Raw genomic sequence first — 21,025 nt, forward strand, 5'->3', positions numbered from 1 at the left:
TGTGCTCTAGTATTTTTTAAAATACTTTATTGATTTTTTTACAGAGAAAAAGGGAGAGGGATAGAGAAGTTAGAAACATTGATGAGAGAGAAACATCGATCAGCTGCCTCCTGCACACCCCCTACTGGGGATGTGCGCGCAACCAAGGTACATGCCCTTGACCGGAATCGAACCTGGGACCCTTGAGTCCGCAGGCCAACGCTCTATCCACTGAGCCAAACCGGTCAGGGCTCTAGGGATTCTTTATCAAAACCTCCTCCTTGGTCTCTCTGCTGTGGAACTAAATGAGGGGCACAGAGAGTATTTGTTCAAGTGGTCTGAGTTTGGGTCACGTGACACCCTGCAGGGAGGCAGCGTTCCCTGATAGTCCCATCTGCATAGCCACAGTGGATGAGAGATGGCTTTCCCAAGGGAATATGAGACTCCATCACTAGGAGAAAGAAGGATGGATGCTGTAGAGCAAAAATCAGGGAGAATAATAACAAATGAGGATCTGCCCTTGCCTACTTTCTAAGCCTCTTCTCTCACCTGCCCCCCTCCCGCATGCCTTGCAGCCTGTGCCACATAAACTTCTATCAAATATCAAATAATGTCGTTTCCTCCGTAGGGGACTCTGCTGGACATGGACGGGCCCCAGCGAACCCTCAACCAGAACCTGGAGCTCCGGTTCCAGTTCAGCGAGGAGGGCCACTGGCAGTGGTTCGTCCTTTACACCAAACAGGCGAGTTCGCGGGAGGAGCATGAAACCTGTGCTGAGATGCCCTCTTGCTCACGGGGGTGGACACAGCACAACACCCTAACCCTTGCTAATTACCAGAGTATGCTACGCACTCTCTTTTAGGGCTGTGACACTCTTTTTAAAATTTTTTTTTCTTTTGCTAGCCACCACAGCCTTCGTATCTATACTAATAAAAGGATAATATGTTCATTAGACTGGGTCGACCGGACATCTTCCGGACGTCCGACTTCCTTCCAGACAAAGCCACAGTGGCAGGGCCAAGGCAGAAGTGGTTAGGGGCAATCAGGCTGGCAAGGGAGCAAGCAGTTAGGGGGAGATCAGGCTGGCGTGGGGGAGCAAGCAGTTAGGAGGAGATCAGGCTGGCTTGGGGGAGCAAGCAGTTAGGGGGAGATAGCAGGGCCAAGGAGGAAGCAGTCCCAGGCCAGCCAAGGCAGGTGCCAGCAGGCCCCCTCCCCATCACCCCACTGATTGCCCCAGAGATCAGCCCTAATCACCAGCCAGGCCTAGGGCCCCTGCCTGTGCATGAATTTCATGCACCAGGCCTCTAGTCAATTATAAATGAATTTAGTTACCATACAGGGGTGGGGAACCTTTTTTCCTGCCAAAGGCCATTTGGATATTTATAACGTTATTCACGGGCCATACAAAATTATCAACTTAAAAATTATCCTGCTATATTTGGTTAAACATCTAATTAACTCACCTCTAATGCCTTGGCAGGGCCAGACGGCCTGCAGACCAGATCTGCTTGACCCCTGACTAACAGTGGCTTAAAGCAGGGGTCAGTGAGCTTTTCTCAAAGGGCCAGATGGTAAATATTTTAGGTTTTGAGGTTCATTTGGTCTCTGTTGCAACTACTCACTAGTATGAAACATTCTTAGGGAAAAGATAGGATGTTTGCTGAGGCAAGATTTGCAGTCACTTGGAGAGACAGAGAGTGATTTTGGTAGGGAAACCACGCTTCCTCCCCTAGAATGCTAAGTGCAATAGTTAAATATTTTTATGGTCTTTTAATCTAGGCTGTAGCAAATGAGCTTAAACCGCCATAGAGAGGGGTAATAAACATTTAAGGGACTCCTAGCGAGGTCTTATTTCCTTCGGAGTGTGGGTTTATGGATGTGCACTCAGGGACTGCTTTTGCAAAAGGCAGAAATGTGGCTCGTGTGCCTTACCTGTAACTAACTACAAATGAGGGTTTCGGTTCAAATCTCCTTTAAGTCCTTCAACAAAAGCTCAGTCCCTTTATTTGTAATAAACCTTACCTGGTGTACAGCAGAGTCCTAACCTACATATCGATGTACGTTGGATAGTGGTATGGAATCAGTCCAGGCCTGGGGGGCTCCATTAAGCATCCTTCCCGGCTGCATCAGCTCAGGGGGTGTTGCTGAGCCATTCCACACCCTGATTTTGTGTAGGTTACACATGTGCACAGATAAACAGGGTTAGTCCTTATCAAACCCAGGGAAAATGATTAGTAACGAGATCCTGGCCATTTTTTCGTCGGTCTTTTAAAAAATGTACTCTAAATAGATCCACATATTGAGAAACTGTTTTGTTACGGGTTAATGACATCTTATGCAAATTCATGGAAGTTAAGAAAGAAACATAAACTCGCACTATTGAAGGGCAGAGCTCAAAATCGGCCGGGTGGTGTGAGGAGGGAGGAAGAGGAGAAAGATCTCTGTCACTGGGAGACTCCTTTCTTTCTGGGTTTCTTAGGCTTTTTTGCTGAGCAGCTGCCTGAAAAAAATGATCTCAGAAAAGATGGCAAAGCGAGCTGCGGAGAACCCCGAAATGGTAAGTGCTCTTCTCTGTGTGCATTTTCCCCTTGAAGTTCCAACCATCTGCTGACACTGAACAGGGCTGATCCCTGGGCCTGGAGAGAGGACGTGAGCAGTGAGCTCCTCTGCCTTCTGATCGGCACATTCTTTAGAATTCAAGCCGTTTTTTCCAACAAGAATCACCCTTGGGTTACTGAGAGCTCTATAACCCTCTACACCAAGGGTGGGGAACCTTTTTTTTTCAGCCAAGGGCCATTTGGATATTTATAACATCATTCACAGGCCATACAAAATTATCCACTAAAAACATGAGCCTGCTATATTTGGTCAAACATTGAATGAACTCACCCCGAATGCCTTGGCAGGGCCAGACCAAATGATTTGATGGCCCCTTATTATTGCAGGCCGGACATTCCCCATCCCTGTTCTACGCTGAATCCTGTTTTTCTGCCTTCTCCATAAAAGCTTCATGATAAAGTCAGGGTCTTGAGCGGCCGGCCTATAACACAGCAGCAATGACCCTATAGGAGCTCTGCAGTTTTGTCCCTAGAAAGAACCGCAGCCTCCTGACACTTCCCCTGCGCCAAGTTAAAATGCCTGTAGCTGTTGGGAGAAGACATCAAGTACACAAGCTCTCGAGCCTATAATATTTCCCAATGTGAAATTAAATTTTGTTTTGCAAGTTTATTAAAGGCCTCACATCTCCTCGAAAGGGCTGTCTGTAAAAAGGCTTCGTGAGATAGAGTTACTTTTCTACTTGCTTTGTCACAGTATGAGATAAAGATGCCCCTAATAAGACAGGATAGTTTGATTTTTTTTTTAAGTGTTCACAAATACCAGTGCCTGGTTGACATTTATAAACAAAAGGCAATTCTTTTGCAGGATATCACCCTGACCTTTAAAAATACAACAGAGAGCATTTGGAAATGTTTTCTAATGTTTTCATTTCAATGTAGTCTTTCATAAGAGGATGGGTGACACCTTCAGTTTAATCTTGCTCTTTCTTGACGGAAGATTTTTTTCTAAGAAAATAGTTTCATTTTACCTTTATTTCTCTTTCGAAGCTGAAAATGTTTTCCCAGGGAAAATACAATGTACTTGCCTATTGGTGTTTAAACAATTCAAAATGTACTGGAGCAGCGAAGCAAAGCAATAAAAGAATCAAGGATGCTCTTTTGAAAAGAGTAATAAAATCGAACCCTTTAGGCTCCAATTATTATGTATGTAAAACGGAGAAGAAGAAAAAGAAAATTAACTGAAGTAGTCCTATTAAAAGGGACAAGTGCCCTCAAGTGTAGTTGAATAAAATGTAAGCTACTTGATGCCGAGGAAATAGTTGTACAATGACTAGCTAAAGAGTTTGCTCAATAATAGGAGAAGGTAGGCATCTATTTAAAGTTTTCAAAAAAAAAGCAACCACACTAACTACATTCCTTAGAGCTGCACACAAATGGAAATGTACAGTGTATCCCTATCGCTGATCACAAAATCAGCATTTTAGCCAGTATTTATATTGCTTTATCCAAATACTCAAGTTTTATTGCCACAGACTTTTTTTATTTTTTATGTTTGTTTTTAAAAAGACAGGTTAAGACCCTTCCTCTTGAAAATTGGGTTTTCAAGAGGATGTTGTAGGGATAGTCCACATTTCAATCTGGAATGTCAGCTACAAATTCCTGGGAAGAGTGGGACCCTGGTGGGGAAAAATCAGATTAGCTGTTTGAACTTCAGCTGAGTTTGGGCCTCCTCTCAAAGTACCATTGGTAAGAACAAGTCATGTTGTGGCTTAAAGGAGCCATATAAATGTATGACTGCTGGGGTGGCCTGTGGACATGATGGAGGGGGGCAAACTAAGTGCGGGGGGAGTGAGGGACATCTATAATATTGTCAGCAGTAAAAAATAAATAAAAAACGATAAATGTATGACTGTGAAATTCACTGCCACATAAAGTTTAAGCTGATGCATATTGCCTAAAGAAGGTAAAAAAATAAAATAAATAAATAAATAAAAATAAGGTTCATAGAGACCAGGATACAGAGGCATCTATTTTGCAAGGCAGAATAGAGTCCAAGATTTTTAAAAAATCCTCACCCCAGGATATGTTTTTATTGATTGGAGAGAGAGAGAGAGAGGGAGGGGAGGGGAAGAGAGATAGAGAGACATTGATGTGAGAAAGAAACATCGATCGGTTGCCACCCATACATGCCCCAACGGGGGATCAAACCGGAAACCTAAGTATGTGCCCTGCAGGGGAATGGAACCAAAACCTTTTTCGTGGCAAATAAACGAGGCATGCGGCCTGCCAGCGGGCAAGTTTGAGATGCTTAGGACGCTCCAACCAACTGAGCCAACTGGCCAGGGTGATTCCAAGATTTTGATAATCATGAAGAATCTGGGGAGGGAGAGATAAACTGAGGAAACTGTAACCAAATGAGCCCATGAATAAAGCAGATGGTCCCTGGATGCATATTAAACAGCACTGCTGTGTCCCAGTAAGAAGAAAGGAGAAAAGAAAAAATGTAGTGCCGATGTAAAGTTAATTGGCTTAGTTAGCTTTAGGCAGTGCTTTCAAAGGTAGATTTGAAACATTTATGAAGAGACCATTAAAATTTTAAGTCAAACAAATGTGCTAAAGAAAAATGTAAATAGTCAATAATATAAAAGTCATGGTAAGCTCTTAAAGGCAGTGTTAACTGCAAACCAGAAGGAATTAAAAAATGCAATTACACTAATGCCTAAAGAAATTTTGTTAATATTTGCTACTTTTAGCTAGGACAGAATTATAAGGATTATTTTATTTGAAAATAGAGTATATTAGGAATAGGTTTGGCTACATATCACAAAAAAACCCAAACAAGTATCATTAGCAAAAGAAAAGTTTGTTTCTCTCTCCTCCAAAAGAGGCTCAGAGGTAGGCAGTCCAGGCTGATACGGTGGCTCCATGATTTCACCGGAGACCTTTCTGCTCTGCCGTCTTCAGTGGCTTTCACCTCATGCTCAAGATGGCTGCTTGAGCGCTGGTCATCACCTCCACATTCTAGGCAACAAGTCTGAGGAACGTGTGAAAAAGGACCCATCTCTTCTCTTTAAGACTTCATCTTAGAAGTCCCCCACAGAATTCTGCTTACAGCTCATTGGCCAAGAGTTAGTCACACCTCAGGCCCACACGTAGGTGCAAGAGAGCTGGGTTATTTAGTCGTTTTGTAGGGTATGTTGTTGTTTCTCAAAATAAATTCAGGTGTTATTGCTGTTAACACAAGATCCCTGCCACCAAATCGAATGCCAACAGGACTCCCCAATCTGGGGTGCAGAAAAAAGAGAAACTTTATTTAGATGAACAGTTGGCAAACTAAGGAAATGCAGGTTCCAGTGGAAACTGAAAGTGCTCTCCACCAAAGCAAAGGGAGGCCAGTCCTGGTCCCTGTTGGTTCATTTTTATGCAAATGAGGGATCTAAATGTGCACAGTTTGATTGGTCCAAATAGCACTGTTCTGATTGGCCAGAACTGTACATACAGATTGGTTATTATGGAGCCTCTCTGATCGGTTGTTAAAGATGCAAATGAGGATATAGCTGCACAGCTCCAATTGGACAGGGCAGGTCTCAGTTCATTGGTCAAAATATGATTCCAGGAACTCGTTCGTAAGCGTAGGCTCAGACTGCAGAAAATGCAGCGCAGGAGACTTGGCGGCTCAGTCTGGGGCTTTTCCCTAACGTGCAGTATGGGTATTAGCTTCTGTAAACAATGACTCCTAGACTCTGATTATGACTGTGAGCCCAGTTAATCGCAAGGAGTCCTTCTCAGCAGATATATTCCTTCTCGCATCCCGCATTACTAAGAAAGAAGAACAGAATGGATAATGGAGTAAGCTACCAGTAAATATAAAATATATGAAAGACACCAAGAAAAGGAAATATGTGTTTTATGCAGTAGAGGTATTCCTAAGGAGTTTCTCAATTTTGTGTATTAAACCATAATCTGAATACATGAGCGGTATCAGGAATACACTGATGAATAATTTTCTGAATTAAAAACAGGACCGGTTGGCATTGCTCAGTGGTTGGTTGAGCATCAACCTAAGAACCAGGAGGTCCCAGTTCAATTCCCCACCAGGGCACATGCTCGGGTGCGGGCTCGATCCCCAGTGTGGGATGTGCAGGAGGCAGCCAATCAATGATTCTCTCTCATCATTGATGTTTCTCTCTCTCTCCCTCTCACTTCTTATCTGAAATCAATAAAAATATGGTTTTTTTAAAAAAAAGAAATAAAAAACATTGCCCTGGCCAATGTGGCCCCGTTGTTTGGAGCATCATCCTAGACACCCATGAAAGGTAGCTGGTTCGATTCCTGGTTGGACACATACCTGGGTTACGGGTTAAATCCCCAGTCATGGCACGGGTGGGCAGGCAGCCGATGGGTGTTTCTCTCACATGGATGTTTCTCTCTACCTCTCCCTTTCTCTCTCTAAAATCAACTTTTTTAACTATCCTGGAAAACATTTCATATTTGTAATAATCCATACTTAGATGGTCTTATTAGTTTGTTCGTTTTAAAGTGTGTCCGACTCCCTAAATTGGTTTTCTGAGAAATGGCAGAGAATAAGATGGCCTTCTGCTTCCTGCTTGCCTCCTACTTCTCACCCCCTCCCAAACTCCCATCACATAGACACTGTTTTTCTCTCCACTTCGCTTTCATCCTGGGTAAGATCAGACCATGTAAAAGGCTGCCGGGCTCCCAGATGGGTGCTTTGAAGTGTGTTCCTGGCAGGTGGTGAGGAGGGAATGCACTAGGGGCAGCACTGTCTGATGTCGCAGCAATACCAGCCTTTGAATTGCTCATCCAGTTCAGAAGACAGAAGTACAGACGTGTTGCAGTGGCGATGAGAAGGGCCTGAACATACAGGGGACCAAGTTTTAGAGAGCCAGGGGGAAGAATGATGCGGGAGTAAGTGGTTAGATTATTAATAGAAGCCACTCTGTTGATGAAGGAGAAAGTACAGAAATACTGCCTTATGAAAAAGAATTAGCTTCCCCCTCCCCCACTTTATTCCTTCTAGGATGTAAAATATTTAAAGCCTTATTGAAACAAGGAAATAGATTATATCAGAAATCGATTCACATCTGTAGTGGGTTCTCTTTTAGTTATTGTTTCCTAGGGAGGGGGAGGGAATGAGACTAGGAGAGAGAGCAATTCTGAGTTTCCCCCCAACTCTGTAGTTCTTTGCCCAAGATTATTTACAAGCTATGGTGTAATGTTGTAAAAGAATAATAATCATCATAGTAAAACACATAAAACATCAGAGCCTTAATTTCTCATTTCTGAAACTTGATAACTGATTTTTTAAAAATTGCTGAAATAGGCCTCAAATATATGAGCTTTCTATTAACAATACTAACCTAAGTCCTATGCATATTTCAAAGCGATATATTTTACAACAAAATTAAGCGAACCATAGTTAACACATAATGTTCTTTTGTGGTGTCAATGTTATTTATCCCACTTAATTGGAAATGTCTTGCTCTATACTCTCATGAATAACAAACAATAACAAACAACTTAATTAAATCACCCCTCATTCTATCCTTTCTGAATGCCCGTGTTTGCCATGCAGTGGTTAGAAACTGAGGACTTAGCATCAAGGAGTGTATTTGTTGGAGGAGAAAGGCAATTAGTAAAGAGACAATTACAGTTACAGAGTGATGAGCTGAGACACGCACATCATTGTTTCATAGTAATTCTCCTCTTTTCCTATGAGCCTAAGAACTCTTTCTCCCAAACCCTGGCTAGGTCGAGTGTACTGGCTATGCCAGACAGTCCCTTTACCCTCCCAGGTTCATTCTTCGCTCTCTGCCAACCCCTCCAAGCCCTGGAGACTGACCTTTGTGTACTGTGACCTTGCCCTCTGATCTCTGACCTTGGATCATGCTCACCATTGGGGAAACGCAGGGAGAGTGGAGGGTAGGAGAAAAGTGAGATTGGGGATGTATTTCTCCACTCTGTCCCTCCTGAATCTCCGCCATTGGCACAGCCCTGTACAAGGGTCACGCTTCTGGGGGTGGCCTCTCCTCCCTGCTACCCCCCTTCCGGTACCACCTGCTCTCATTGTCCCTTCCTAGAGGGGGGAAGAATCACCCCCACACCCTAGTCCCTGGGGACTCCAGTATCCCTCCATTGATTCACTTTAATCCTGCCCACACCTCCATTACATAGTTCCTCTTGAAAACTGTCCTCAATCACCCCAAGAGGGTGCCATCTGTATTCTGCTCGGACCCTGACTGCTACGTTGAGTTTACCTTGTGAACTTGAGGTAGATTCAAGTGTCTTGAACTTCAGTCTGATTCTTCCCTTGACTAATGGTGCCTTTTGATTAATCAGAGCCCCCTTTGGCTTTGATTCAGCATACGGATTGGAGCTCCGTGAATTATTTCAGGATTAGAAGTTCATTTTATTTTGGGTGAAGACCCTTTAGAATCTGTGTTAAATCACAATGTCCATAGGCAACTACCAATGTTAAACATCAAGCTTCACTGAAGTTTTGGCAGCTCAAGTACTGTATCCCGTAGACACTTGCAAATAAAGAGGGGATTTGCAGATAACAAGTAGGCGTGCCTGCCAGCCTCCGGGGCCTTTAAGAGGATTATGGTGGAAGGGGGACGTGCTGGTTAAATAAGTTATGTGGGTGCTTGCTTCTCCAGGCTGCACTGACCGACATTTTCCTAATCTCTTCAGCAGATTGAAGTTCCGGAACAAGGCAAACGTAAAAAATACCACATTCAACAAAGCCAGGTCTGTGAGTAAGATTATGTAATGATACATTATAATTTTGATAAATCTGCCATTTTCCCCCTTTAAGTAACCAAAGTCATTCTACTTTTAATAATAAGCCAGAATTCTCCTTTTCAGAAGCTCCTCCATGTAGGTTAGGCCAAGAAGTATAGCTTGTTTATTGTTGGCGACTGCTGCTCCAAAGGTTTCCTTAAACCAGCGGTCGCCAACCTTTCGGACCTTATGGACCACCAGTGGCCCGTGGACCGCCGGTTGGCGACCGCTGGATTAACACATTCATCCTCACCACCATCTTGTAAATCAGAGAGGTTAAATGACTTGCCCCAGGTTGCACAGTAATCAGTGGTGGAAAGAAGAAGGCATCTGACTCCAGAGCTGTGCCCATAACTACTTTTGCTAACTCTTTCTTTCTAAGTTCAAATCCTAGAGTAGATGAATGAAATAAAGGTGACCTCTTAGTAGTATTTGAATGGAATTTATTATTGGTCCAACTCCTGTCACAGGGTCTGCTATGTATATAAAAAATATTTAGTATAGCTTGGCCAGCTTGGCTCAGTGGTTGAGTGTCGACCTATGGACCAGAAGGTCACAGTTGGATTCCCATGCCTGATTGAGGGCTTGATCTCCAGTGGGGGGCGTGCAGGAGGCAGCCAATCAATCACTCTTTCTCATCATTGATGTTTCTATCTCTCCCTCTCCCTTCCTCACTGAAATCAATAAAAACATACTTTAAAAAAATACTTAGTATATAGGGATGGTATTCATAAGTATATAAGGTCCTTTCTTGAGTGAGTAAGCCCAGAAAATTTAAAACAGATCAAATGTAAACTTCCTCTCTTTTATAATAACTAGAGGCTTGGTGCACGAATTCGTGCACAGGTGGGGTCCCTTGGCCTGGCCAGTGATTGGGGCTGATCAGTGCTTCTCGCCCAGTCCCAATCAGGGCTGGCTGGTGGGGGAAGAGGGGGAGGGTCGGGGGCGTGTAGGAGTCACAGATGTTGGCCAGCTGCCAGGGGTTGGGGAGAGGGGCCATGGGAGGTTGGCTGTGGGAGCACATTGACCACCAGGGGGCAGCTCCTGTGTTGACTGTCTGCCCTGTGGTAGTCAGTGCACGTCATAGCAACCGGTCTTTCAGGTCATTCCACTCGTTTGGTCATAACGGTCGCTTAGGCTTTTATATATATAGATAAATATATAGAGATTTCTGGCTGCTTAGACCAGAGACATGAGATGAGAACTCCACCACTTACTGTATGTCTCCATGCAAAAAAAAAAAAAAAAAAAGTGTACAGGGGCTCCAGAGGTACTTACTAAAGTGAAGACTTCTGGGCTTCACCCCAAAAGATTGATGCAATAGATCTGGGGCAGGGGCCCTGCATCAGAGTGAATAACAAGCATTTCAGTGGGAAACGCTGCACCAAGCTTCAGTTCCTTTAACTGTAGAATGGACGGGGTAATCCATTTCAGCACCATAGTAACAGCGTAGAGCTGTGGTTCTCAGCCTTGGCTGCACATCAAGCATCACCAGGGGATATGTAAAAACCAATGATGGCTGGCTGGGGCCTGGCAACAGAATTTTTAAAAGTTCGCAGATGGTCTAATGTACAGCCAGGACGGAACCATCGCTCTAGGATAGTGGTTCTCAAAGTGTGGTCCCTGGACCAGGGGCATCAGCATCCCTTGGGTATTTACTAGAAATTCCAATTCTCAGGCCCCACACCTGCTGGATCTGGAACCCTGGGCCTGGGGTCCAGCAACCTGAGTTTAGCAAACCCTGCAATTCGGTCTGATGCATGTTCAGATCTGAGAGCCACTGTCCTAGAATAACAGGCAACACCACACACAGCACGACTGCGATGAACATTGACGCTAATTCAGTTGTCCTTTCAGATGAACAGCAGTGCCAACAGGCAGACCACACCTCCTTCAGGCTCTGGGCAGGGCCAGCATGGGGAAAGGGGCCTGGTGTCCCACCATACTGAATTCCGACCTATTGTAGCAAACCTTTCTCTTTTCTTCTTCATTGTTATTATTTATTTATAAATTTTTAGTAAAGTATAGCTGGCATACAATAGTATACTACTCTCAGGACTGTAGCATAATGATTAGACATTTATATACCTTATAGCAAACCTTTCTATAGAGCTGATTCTGAGCCAGGCACTGTTATAATTACTTTCCATGTATAATCTATTTAGTCATCATAACAGCCCAGGTACTCTTATTATTATCCTTAGTTTTTAAAAATTGATTGATTGATTTTAGAGGGGGGGGAGGAGAGAGAAAGAAAGATTTGTTGTTCCACTTTTTTATGCATTCATTGGTTGATTCTTGTATGTGCTCTGACCAGGGATCAAACCTGCAACTTTGGCATAACGGACGATGCTCTAACCAACTGAGCACCTGGCCAGGGCTTATTATCCTTGGTTTATAGCTGAGGGAACTGAAAACACACAGAAAGGTTAAGTAAACTGGCCCAAGGTCACACAGTTGGTAAATGATGGAGCCCATGTTCAAACCCAATGTCCAAACCCAAGTTTATTCTTTTAACCACTTGGCCTCATAGAAAACAAATTTCAGCTGATCTGCCATTGAGGTGCCAGTATTTATTTCAACAGGGCCAAAGCATATTCTCCATGCCCCTGTCTTTGAGATTTCATAAATATTGAAGGCTGATTTCTCACCCACTAAAGGTTTCTAGCCATCAGAACCTCTTAAAATTACATTTTAAGTAAAGATTTGGGGTGAAGTTAAAAGTTGAAAGTCACATGGCTCTAAGGGAGGGGGAAAAGACAAGAGAGGCAGATTCCAGTGGTTCCTGGAGACATCCCAGTGCCTAGGGTTGGTCTGAAAAAGGGCTACCTCGACGTACCAGCAGGGGGCGCTCTCAGACCTTAGTGTAGCTTCTAAAACCTTAGCATAACCATTGCTTAAACTGATGTAACTTTCTGTTGCCTTTTAAATATGAAAATCCTTGACTTTGTTATTGTTGTTATGGAAATTATTTCCTCCCATATCTATATATTTCTGACCTCTCTGTTTACTTCACAGCAGAAAGACTACTCTAGTTTTCTACCAAGAACAAGCAAGATGAAGACAGCTGAAGGCGACTGTGTTTCGGGGACCCCAGAGGAAGAAGGTCTTTGAAGAGAAAGTCTCACTTTCTAAATTGTCCTCTACGGCTGTGTTGACCATGCTTGAGCGTTCAAAGTGAGCTTCCTACCATCAATAACAGAAATTTGACCCCTTCCTATTTTTGTGACATTAAGATGGACCCACTTCGTCAAGACTACTTCAGAACTTTGTTAAACTCAAGATGAAAAAGACATGCGAGCCAAAGCTATCCTGTTTGTTTTAATGCCTCATAAATGACAAGTGGCAAATCCAAATCAATTAGTAAGAAGCTTGTTCTTTCCTCCATTCCCCTAAAAGAGACGTTTACCTGGCTCCGTGACGTCTTTTATATGTTCCGACACGACACGAATAGAAAGGCTCAGCAGAAAGCGCTGTAAATGCTTTGGAGTGAAGTTCTGAAGATGACTCATCAGCTGAGGAAAAGGTGGCTCTACGAAATGGAATCATTGAAAAACAAATTAGGACTTTACTGGCGTGTCCACAGCACCAGAGCAAGGAGGGGAGGAAATATTGATTTGTTTCCTTACGTAATTCTGAGCCTACTCCTGTGGGTGTTACTCACAGTAGTACAGAGTTCTCTGCTTCTCCACTCTTGTCATTGTATGCTGCCCTTAGAATCCTAAATTCAGCTCAGTGGTCCTCACGCTATTTTGATTATTTTTATTTTGGAAAGCAGTGGGTAGCAGTATCCGATACCTTGTAAGTCTCTTAGCTTTACAAATACGTATACTTCGTCACTAGATTTTTCCTTATCCAGTTTCAGTTTATGATGATAATTAATGTAATATATATAGAATTATGACCGCAATAAGGGAGAAGGACAGAAGAATCTATGAAATGTAATTAGATGAAGTGTAATATTCTGATGTTCTTTTCTAACTAGGTTGTGTAACTAATGATGCAATAAACGTGAAATATATTCCAGTGAATATAGAATTTACTGATGGAAATTCTCCGAGTAATAATTTTGAAATATAGATCTATTAAAGCCCATAGTATTTACAAAGCAATGCCTGAAGCCATAACTTCCAGTACCATAAAGTTTTATATTTCTGTTTTAGACTGTAGTAGGAAATTTTGGCAGGGGGCATTATCAACACCCCACATCATCCATGATAAGTGTATTAAGGGGTTAGAATGCATTTTTATTTTATTTTATTTTTTAGTATATTTCTTTATTGATTTCAGAGAGGAAGGGAGAAGGAGAGAGAGATAGAAACATCAATGATGAGAGAGAATCTTTGATTGGCTGCCTCTTGCACACCCCCTACTGGGGAATGAGCCTGCAACCCAATTCTATCATTATTGGGTAAAAAGTCTGAACTCCAATTGCCAGAGTGGCTTTCCCCGCTGCAGGCCCTGGGAGAAGACGCCCATCACCCCTCCCGGTGAGGACCTCAGTCTTCAGGTGGCATTGCTGGGGCGTGACCTTCCCAACAGCACAGAAGACATCAGGCAGCGCATGACCTTTATAAAGGTAGGCAACTCTGGCCCTTGCCGATTTGGCTCAGTGGGTAGAGCATCAGCCTACAGACCAAAGAGTCCCAGGTTCGATTCTGGTGAAGGGCCCATACCCTGGTTGCAGGCTCCTCCCCGGCCCGGGTCCTGGTCCGGGCGTGTGCAGGAGGCAACCCATCGATGTGTTTCTCTCACATCGATGTTTCTCTCTGTCTTTCCCTCTCTTTCCCACTCTCCCTAAAAATCAATGGAAAAATAGCCTCAGTGAAAAAATAATTTAACAACAAAAAATTAAAATAACAATAATAAAAAGGTAGGCAACTCTTGAAATCCTTCAAGTCACTGCTAAGGGGTGTGGCACAGTTTGGGAAATGACCAGTATAGCCTTCAGTCTATAGATTCGCTCCTCATTACCCCTGCAAAACGGTCCCCAGTCAGCCAGACTTTCTCCGGATACATTTGCATGCACCAGTATCACTTCTCCCACAGCTTCCAGACATGCATCTTTGTTTCTACTGCTGCTCAAACTCCTAAAATAAACCGGCATAAGCTCTCGGCCCATAGGCAAACACTTGAGTTTGAAAATCTCACCAGAATCATAACGAGAATGGAGGGCAGAGCTGAGTAAATGGTGGTGAGGCCCAAGGCCTGAGCTCCGGGTCCTGTGGCGGGAAGCACATGCAGGCTTTGTGTGAGGGCCTGACATGCTCGCCAAAGCCAGGTCTCGGTCTAGGTCAGTATGCGCTAAGCTTATGGCTGGCACACGTCCCCCCACGGAGGATGGGGAAGCAAATTTTATGTTCAATATCTAAGTTAGAAATCACCTTGATTTCACCCTCAAGGTAAATTTGAGAAGAGCTAAGGGATCTTAATTTGTGGAAAACCAAACAGGTGCCAAGCCTTGGTGAGAAAATAGTGGCCAAATTGATCCTACAAAACAAAACTCAGCAAAGGAGACCACGCCACTTTTCTGGATGCTTCTCGGTCATCCCTCCTCCTGCAGTGTGTGGTCAGTGGTCCACCAGGCTGCTGAGGACTCGGGATGGTGGGAAATGGAAGGAAAAGAACTTCTCTCCTTCATTACACTGGTCTCAATCCTATCATCAGTGATCCGAGGGGAAAAAATTGTTAAGAAATTTGGTGTAATTTTTAAAATATGTTTTTATTGATTTCAGAGAGAGGGAAGGAGATAGAAACGTCAAAGATGAGAGAGAATCATTAATTGGCTACCTCCTGAATGCCCCCTACTGGAGATCGAGCCAACAACCTGGGCATGTGCCCTGGCTGGGAATTGAACCGGTAACCTCCTGGTTCATAGATTTGACACTTAATCACTGAGCCACACCAGTGGGGCAGAAGTGAGGTGTATTTTGATGGCTCTCATCACCCCAAAATCAGATGTGCTGCATTAACTTACAAAAAGGATGGGATGGGTAACTGATAATCCCTTATAAAATGGCTTTTAATCCTTATGTTTGTAGTCCCCGACCCCCCCCCTTTATTTTTTTCTGTGTTAATCTTTTGTTTTATTTATTATTTTTTAAATATTTATTGTTAAAGTATTACATATCACACACGTTACTGAGGTGTAATTGCACTTGGCATATAAATTACTTTCTAATAGCTATTTGTTGTATTCTTTGTTATTGTTGTTGTATTCTTAAGAAGTAAGTCATTTGTATAACAATTTTCCAGGCAAGAAAAATTAGAGCTTTAGGAAAAGTACATGGTGAACTTGGGTCTTTGGTGTAGCCCTCCCTAGCCCAGCCCAGGTCCTTTCTGTAGGGGAAAGTCTGTAGCTCACCATGTGAGCTTTGCTTGTGTAACATCTTGGAAAAGGCTAGACATTCAGTTGATTTAAAGGCACTGACACTAGGGCTTTGCACTGTTCTTGCGCCGAATGTGGTTTCTCTCCTGGAAAATGGGAACACAGAGTTGGCTGTGTTTCCTAACGGGATTTCCATCTGTCCCCATGAGCACACACTGCGATGCAGCAGTTGTCTGGGGTGGAGACGCCGGAGCAGCAGGCTGAAAATGGCACGTGTGAGTTGGCTTGGCTATGCACATGCGCGCTCTGATTCTCACTGGGAACTGGGCCCTGCAGAATCTCTGGGCACCCCAAGCCTTTGGAACAGGGTCCCGTGTGCAGAGGAAGAGATGGTGCAAATCTGCTGTTTCTGGATCCCCGTCAAGGGAAGTGCAGAAATTGGTTTTCAGCAGAACAAGAATGACGAGTAAAGCGAGTGAAATGGCAGTTATGCAACATGCACGTTGCAAAAAGCATCCACTTGGAGACAAGTTCTAATCGAAACTCAGTTAGCTGTAGAGCTGACTTGCAGACTTTGCTCCGCAATAGCTGGTGGAGCATCACGCTTTCAGGAGACACGAGGCCACCAAGTCCACCTCCTGTGCAGAAGGAGAGCAGATCCACGGCCCAGCCCCTGGAGAGCACCAGGTCAAGGGAGAAAATAAGAAGGTTGTATTTCAGAGTTTATTTTCTCATCTCAACTGAATACCGCAGGATAGCAGTTACACCTAAGATTCTTGCAGGTAACTGGATTTCCATCAATTATGTCTGTAAGCATTGCTAGTCTTTTGCAATTAACTGTGGGTTGCTTCCCCTTTTTCTTGCCTCATCTCCTCTTTTCCCTTCGTCAAAATTAAAGCTGGTGACATACTGTCTGGGGATCACAATGAAGATAGGCTGAGACCTTAGACAGCGAATTATCTGTAGAAAAGTCCTAAAACCTTACAGCCCTATTGCAAACTCCCTTACCTTGGACTTGAAAAACAAAATCCTCCTGGATTATTGACAAAACAAACAAACAGGCAAAAAACAAAACTAAAAGCAACTAACTCCATTTTTTTAAATGTGCCTTGTAAGCTTGGAAGATAGACTGTAAAATACATTTCTCAGGTTTTTCAAAAAACATGATCATTTGTAAGTCTGTTCTCGTTCTGTTTGCCTTAAAACAAATGCATCGACTAAGAGCTATTTGCATTACTTACTCACTCCCCCGCCCCCATAAAAATGTAAAAAAAGGTCTGCACTTGTTGGTCGGGAGTGTTAGGTTCAAAAGTTGGATTAGTCCAGTGTGTTTGCAGACAATGGGCTCAGAGTGGCATAGCCGTGCCTTCATCGTGACTGAGGCCTCACAGTTTTGTAAAGGCTTCCCTGCCTGAACCCAGCCTCTCACTGGTCACCTTTAAAGGCTTTGCAAAAGGTATCTCCTTACCAATGATCAGTTACTTAACTTTTAGAATGGAAGGTTAATCAGCGCTAGTCCCTATATGCAATATTTTGTCTAATATACATGTGAAAATCTGTGCGGGTTCTGGCATCCTATCTAATAAAGACAGAATATGCAAATTGACTGTCACACCTTCACAAAGATGGTGGCGCCCAGTCCCCTCAGCCCCGTTGGGAGTCCCACAGTCCTTTCAGCCCAGCTGGGGGAGAGGGGTGGGGGGTGCAGCAGGCGCACGGTGCAGCCGGACCCGCCCTCAGCCCCCCAGCCGCCCAGGGCCGCCCGAGGCTCAGGTAACCAGGGCCGGCCGAGGCTTGCGCTGCAGGCAGTGGCAGCAACAGAGGTGTGATGGGGGTTTCGCCTTCCCCTGATGGCCAGGTTGCCTCCAGCCCCTGAGGGCTCCCAGACTGTGAGAGGTGGCAGGCCGGGCTGAGGGACCCCCCTCCCGTGCGTGAATTTTCATGCACCGGGCCTCTAGTAAGTGGATAAGTGCAAATGAAAACAACAAATGGGTGTGGCAGTGAGGATCCAAGCTCTTCTTTCCGGGGATCCAGCTGGGATCTCGGTAACTCTGGAAACGCAAGGCGATCTAAGATGCTTATTTTGCAGTTAACAAAGGGAGAGGGGTTTTGCTTGAATACTTAATTCCTAGTTGTGCTGGTTGCTGAAGGAAAATATGATTCTCTAAGTCTAAGTCTTCAAAGTTTCCCCTTAGTTTTGCAAATACAATGCTGGCACACATACACACTTCATCCTCCCCCTGACCCCCACCCTCCCACCCTCAGTGGTTTAATCATTTAAACGGTTGGAGAACCGAAATGAATTTAACTCTGATGCAGATAAATATATGCCACTTGTCTCATACCCTAAGACTTACTCATTTAATGGTTCCGCCTTGAGATCCCACCGTGTTAAGAAACACCTGATTCACACTAGTTCTGTGTGAGATGGGGGCACCTGTGCGAAACACTTTTCGGAGCATGTCTCCCTCTGATGGTCATTCATTAGTACTACCATAAAACCAAATGCCTCCTGGGATAATAAAACCGGAGCTTAACAACAAGTGCCCCTTCCTTTGCACGTATGTATGCTTTTTAAAAAACACCTCCCCATTCCAACACAGGCCTTTTATACAGCGACAACTGGTTACACTGAGATAACTGCTAGATCATTTTGAGTCTCTTCTGATGAGCATTTAATTATGCATTTGAAAGTCTTTTCTGCATTTTCGGAATATATAATCCAATATAGCCAAAATCCTTCTTTTCCTTACGCACAAGAAAACCTCCTAAAAGAAAATCCTACCCCAAGCAAATGCTTTCTGTCATCCATCCATCCACCCATCCATCCACTCATCTAGTTGTATCTAATAGAGTGATCCGGAACCCTGGCTGTGCACCAGAATTCCCCAAGAAGCTTTGAAAAATACAGATACTGGGCTATATTGTACTTTCAAACAATTCTGACTTGGTCTTGACTAGGGCCTGGCTGTTGGTATTTTTAAGTCCTGTGTTGCCTGGAATGTGCTGCCAGAGTTGAGAACTACTGATCACCTACTATGTGCTATTCATGGTGGTAAGTGCTAAGGATTTAATGACAGGGATACAGCTTGGCTGCACTGACCTTCTGACGTCGCCATTTCCCAGGCCACACAGATTGCCCCCTCGGTCTGGGACATTACCCTTGTCCATGGCATAACTCACTCCTCATCCTTTGCCATCTCAGATGTACTGGTATTCCTCACTCAAAGACATGGCTGCCCTTCCATTTAGATTAGGTCCCCTATTTTGGAATATTCTTTACCTTCATAGCATCTCTTCTCTTTTCCTCCATAGCACTCGTCTCAGTTGTAATCACAGGTATTCCTTCCCATTGGAACCCTCACAATCAGAACTCAGCACCAACTAGATTTTGGTAATGAGGAGGAAGAGGCAGATTTACCTGCAGGGAACGGAGTTTAAGCTTCAGGGTCCTTGTGGTGGGCTGAATAACATCCCCTCCAAGATGTCCATGCCCTGATCCCCCAGAGCCAGTGACTGTGTGATGTTGCACAATAAAAAGGACGTTACAGATGTGATTAAGTTAAAGGCCTTGAGATGGAGATAATATTCTGGATTATCCGGGTGTATCTGATATAATCCAAGGGTACTTATAAGGAAGCAGGAGGGTCAAAATAAGGGAAGATGCAAAGATAGAAGCAGAGGTCAGAGAGAAAGTGCTACGCTGCTGGTTTCGAAGACGGAGGAAGGTGTCCCATGCCAAAGAGTGTGGGCAGCCTCAAGCTGGAGGAGGCAAGGAAATGGATTCCCCCTAGAGCTTCCAGAAGGAGTGCAGCACTGCCTACACTTTGATTTTACAACAGTGAGACTCCGTTGGACTTCTGATCTCCTGAACTGTAAGAGAATTAATTGGTGTTGTTTTCAGTCTTTAGGGTTGTGGTCGTTTGTTACAGTGACACGAGGGAACGGATACAGCCTCCCTTAGGCAAGCCCCTTCCAAGAGCCTAGAAGGGACGCTGGGAATTTGTTCACAGGGTCCAATGAAATTGCAAAATTAAAATGTTTTTACTGCAATTGATGAAGGTGGCTGTCTCTTCACTCAGGCATCTCAAAGACTCTCCTTTGGGTGAGTAGCGTGGAGGAGCTGCGGACGTTCTGGGGCTCTGGCTAAGCATACGTGCAGCTGGGGAGACGTTGGTTTGCGGTTAGTGGGATAAGATTCTGTGGTTCACGGTCACTTCCACGAGGTGCTAACTTATTGCTGGGGTGTGGGAGTGGCTTCCGTAAATACTCCTCATGCCCATCGTGCTAACGTCCCCAGGTGTGGTGATATGAAGGAGTCACAAAATATGTGTAGCATGCAATTCATTCCCTTCATCTCATCAAAGAAAAAAGCTGCCTGCATAGTCCCTACATTTTTCAGATCAAACATAAACAGTACTTCATGAAGGACAGGAGAGATACATTTAAACAGAAGCAGTGAATAGACTCTCAGATTGTTTAATAGACCAATTAATGAAGAAGAGTGAATTGTTTGAACGCTTTGGGAAAAGGTTGAAATTCTTGGCTGATTTGACATAATGAACAGGCATCAATGAAAATATAAACTTAACACACAACCGCAAGGACGTCCATGACAAGTTGACTTATACATGTCATCAACTCGAAGAATAATATTTGTGATTAGTCTCTCCAGAAGATGTGGAATGCCCTGAAATCTTATAGTTCTTACATGAAAGAAATTTGATAGAGGTTTTCTCAAATTTGACAATAATCCTAAAGAGTTACATGACATTTTCAAGAGCACACTGTTAGACTGAATAACTGCCCTTGAATAGGTGGCATGAGGATGGCATGAATGGGCAATTATGCCAGAATTCAGGGGAGGGATGGCCACTGTGCAGAGGGAAGTCTTCTCGATGGTAGGACTTATTTTCAGTAAATGAACTCCCACCCCCCCAGTACCCCCACTTTTAGTTTTGGCTGTACACCTGTATGTTGCACTTAGTCTGGAAATCCTAAAAAAAAATGGGATGTAAATATTTAAACCGTTCTTGAAAAAAATAAAAACTCAAGGTCCTATTTTAGAGTTAGAGCACTCCGGCATTAGTTGCTATTTCTAATATACCTATTTGGGTTATAGGGAAGGCTTACCTAGCGGCCAGCTATTGTTAATTGACGCCTATAGATCTTCATACAACTGTCCTTGCCTGGGAAGCCTTCATTCAGCTGAGCGGGTGGGATGTATATTTAGAAGAGCACGTGAAAGTTGCAAAATGCTCCCGGGCTCAGATCGGAGCAAACATTTTGTAGGTTGCCTTCCCCTTCTCTCAGGCTGCAGTTGAGGTACTTTGCTTAATATTCAGAGACTGAGTTT

General features: G+C 43.9%; 1 protein-coding gene across 3 annotated transcripts in view; it reads left to right on the forward strand.

Annotated features, from left to right (window-relative positions):
* SNX31 (sorting nexin 31) overlaps positions 1–13,372 on the forward strand; it is a 35,338-nt gene extending 21,966 nt beyond the window's left edge. The window contains exons 9-12 of one of the 3 annotated variants that reach the window (XM_006760287.2): positions 608–721; positions 2,459–2,536; positions 9,252–9,308; positions 12,360–13,372. In XM_006760287.2, coding sequence (XP_006760350.1) covers positions 608–721; positions 2,459–2,536; positions 9,252–9,308; positions 12,360–12,455 — 345 coding nt within the window. In that variant the 3' untranslated portion in view covers positions 12,456–13,372. The remainder of the gene's footprint in view (positions 1–607; positions 722–2,458; positions 2,537–9,251; positions 9,309–12,359) is intronic. The other 2 variants (XM_006760288.2, XM_006760289.2) reach the window with 2 other exon arrangements.
* Positions 13,373–21,025: the final 7,653 nt, after the last annotated feature.

This window comes from Myotis davidii, unplaced genomic scaffold, assembly GCF_000327345.1.
Source record: "Myotis davidii unplaced genomic scaffold, ASM32734v1 scaffold497, whole genome shotgun sequence".
In the NCBI taxonomy this organism is placed as follows: Eukaryota; Metazoa; Chordata; class Mammalia; order Chiroptera; family Vespertilionidae; genus Myotis; species Myotis davidii.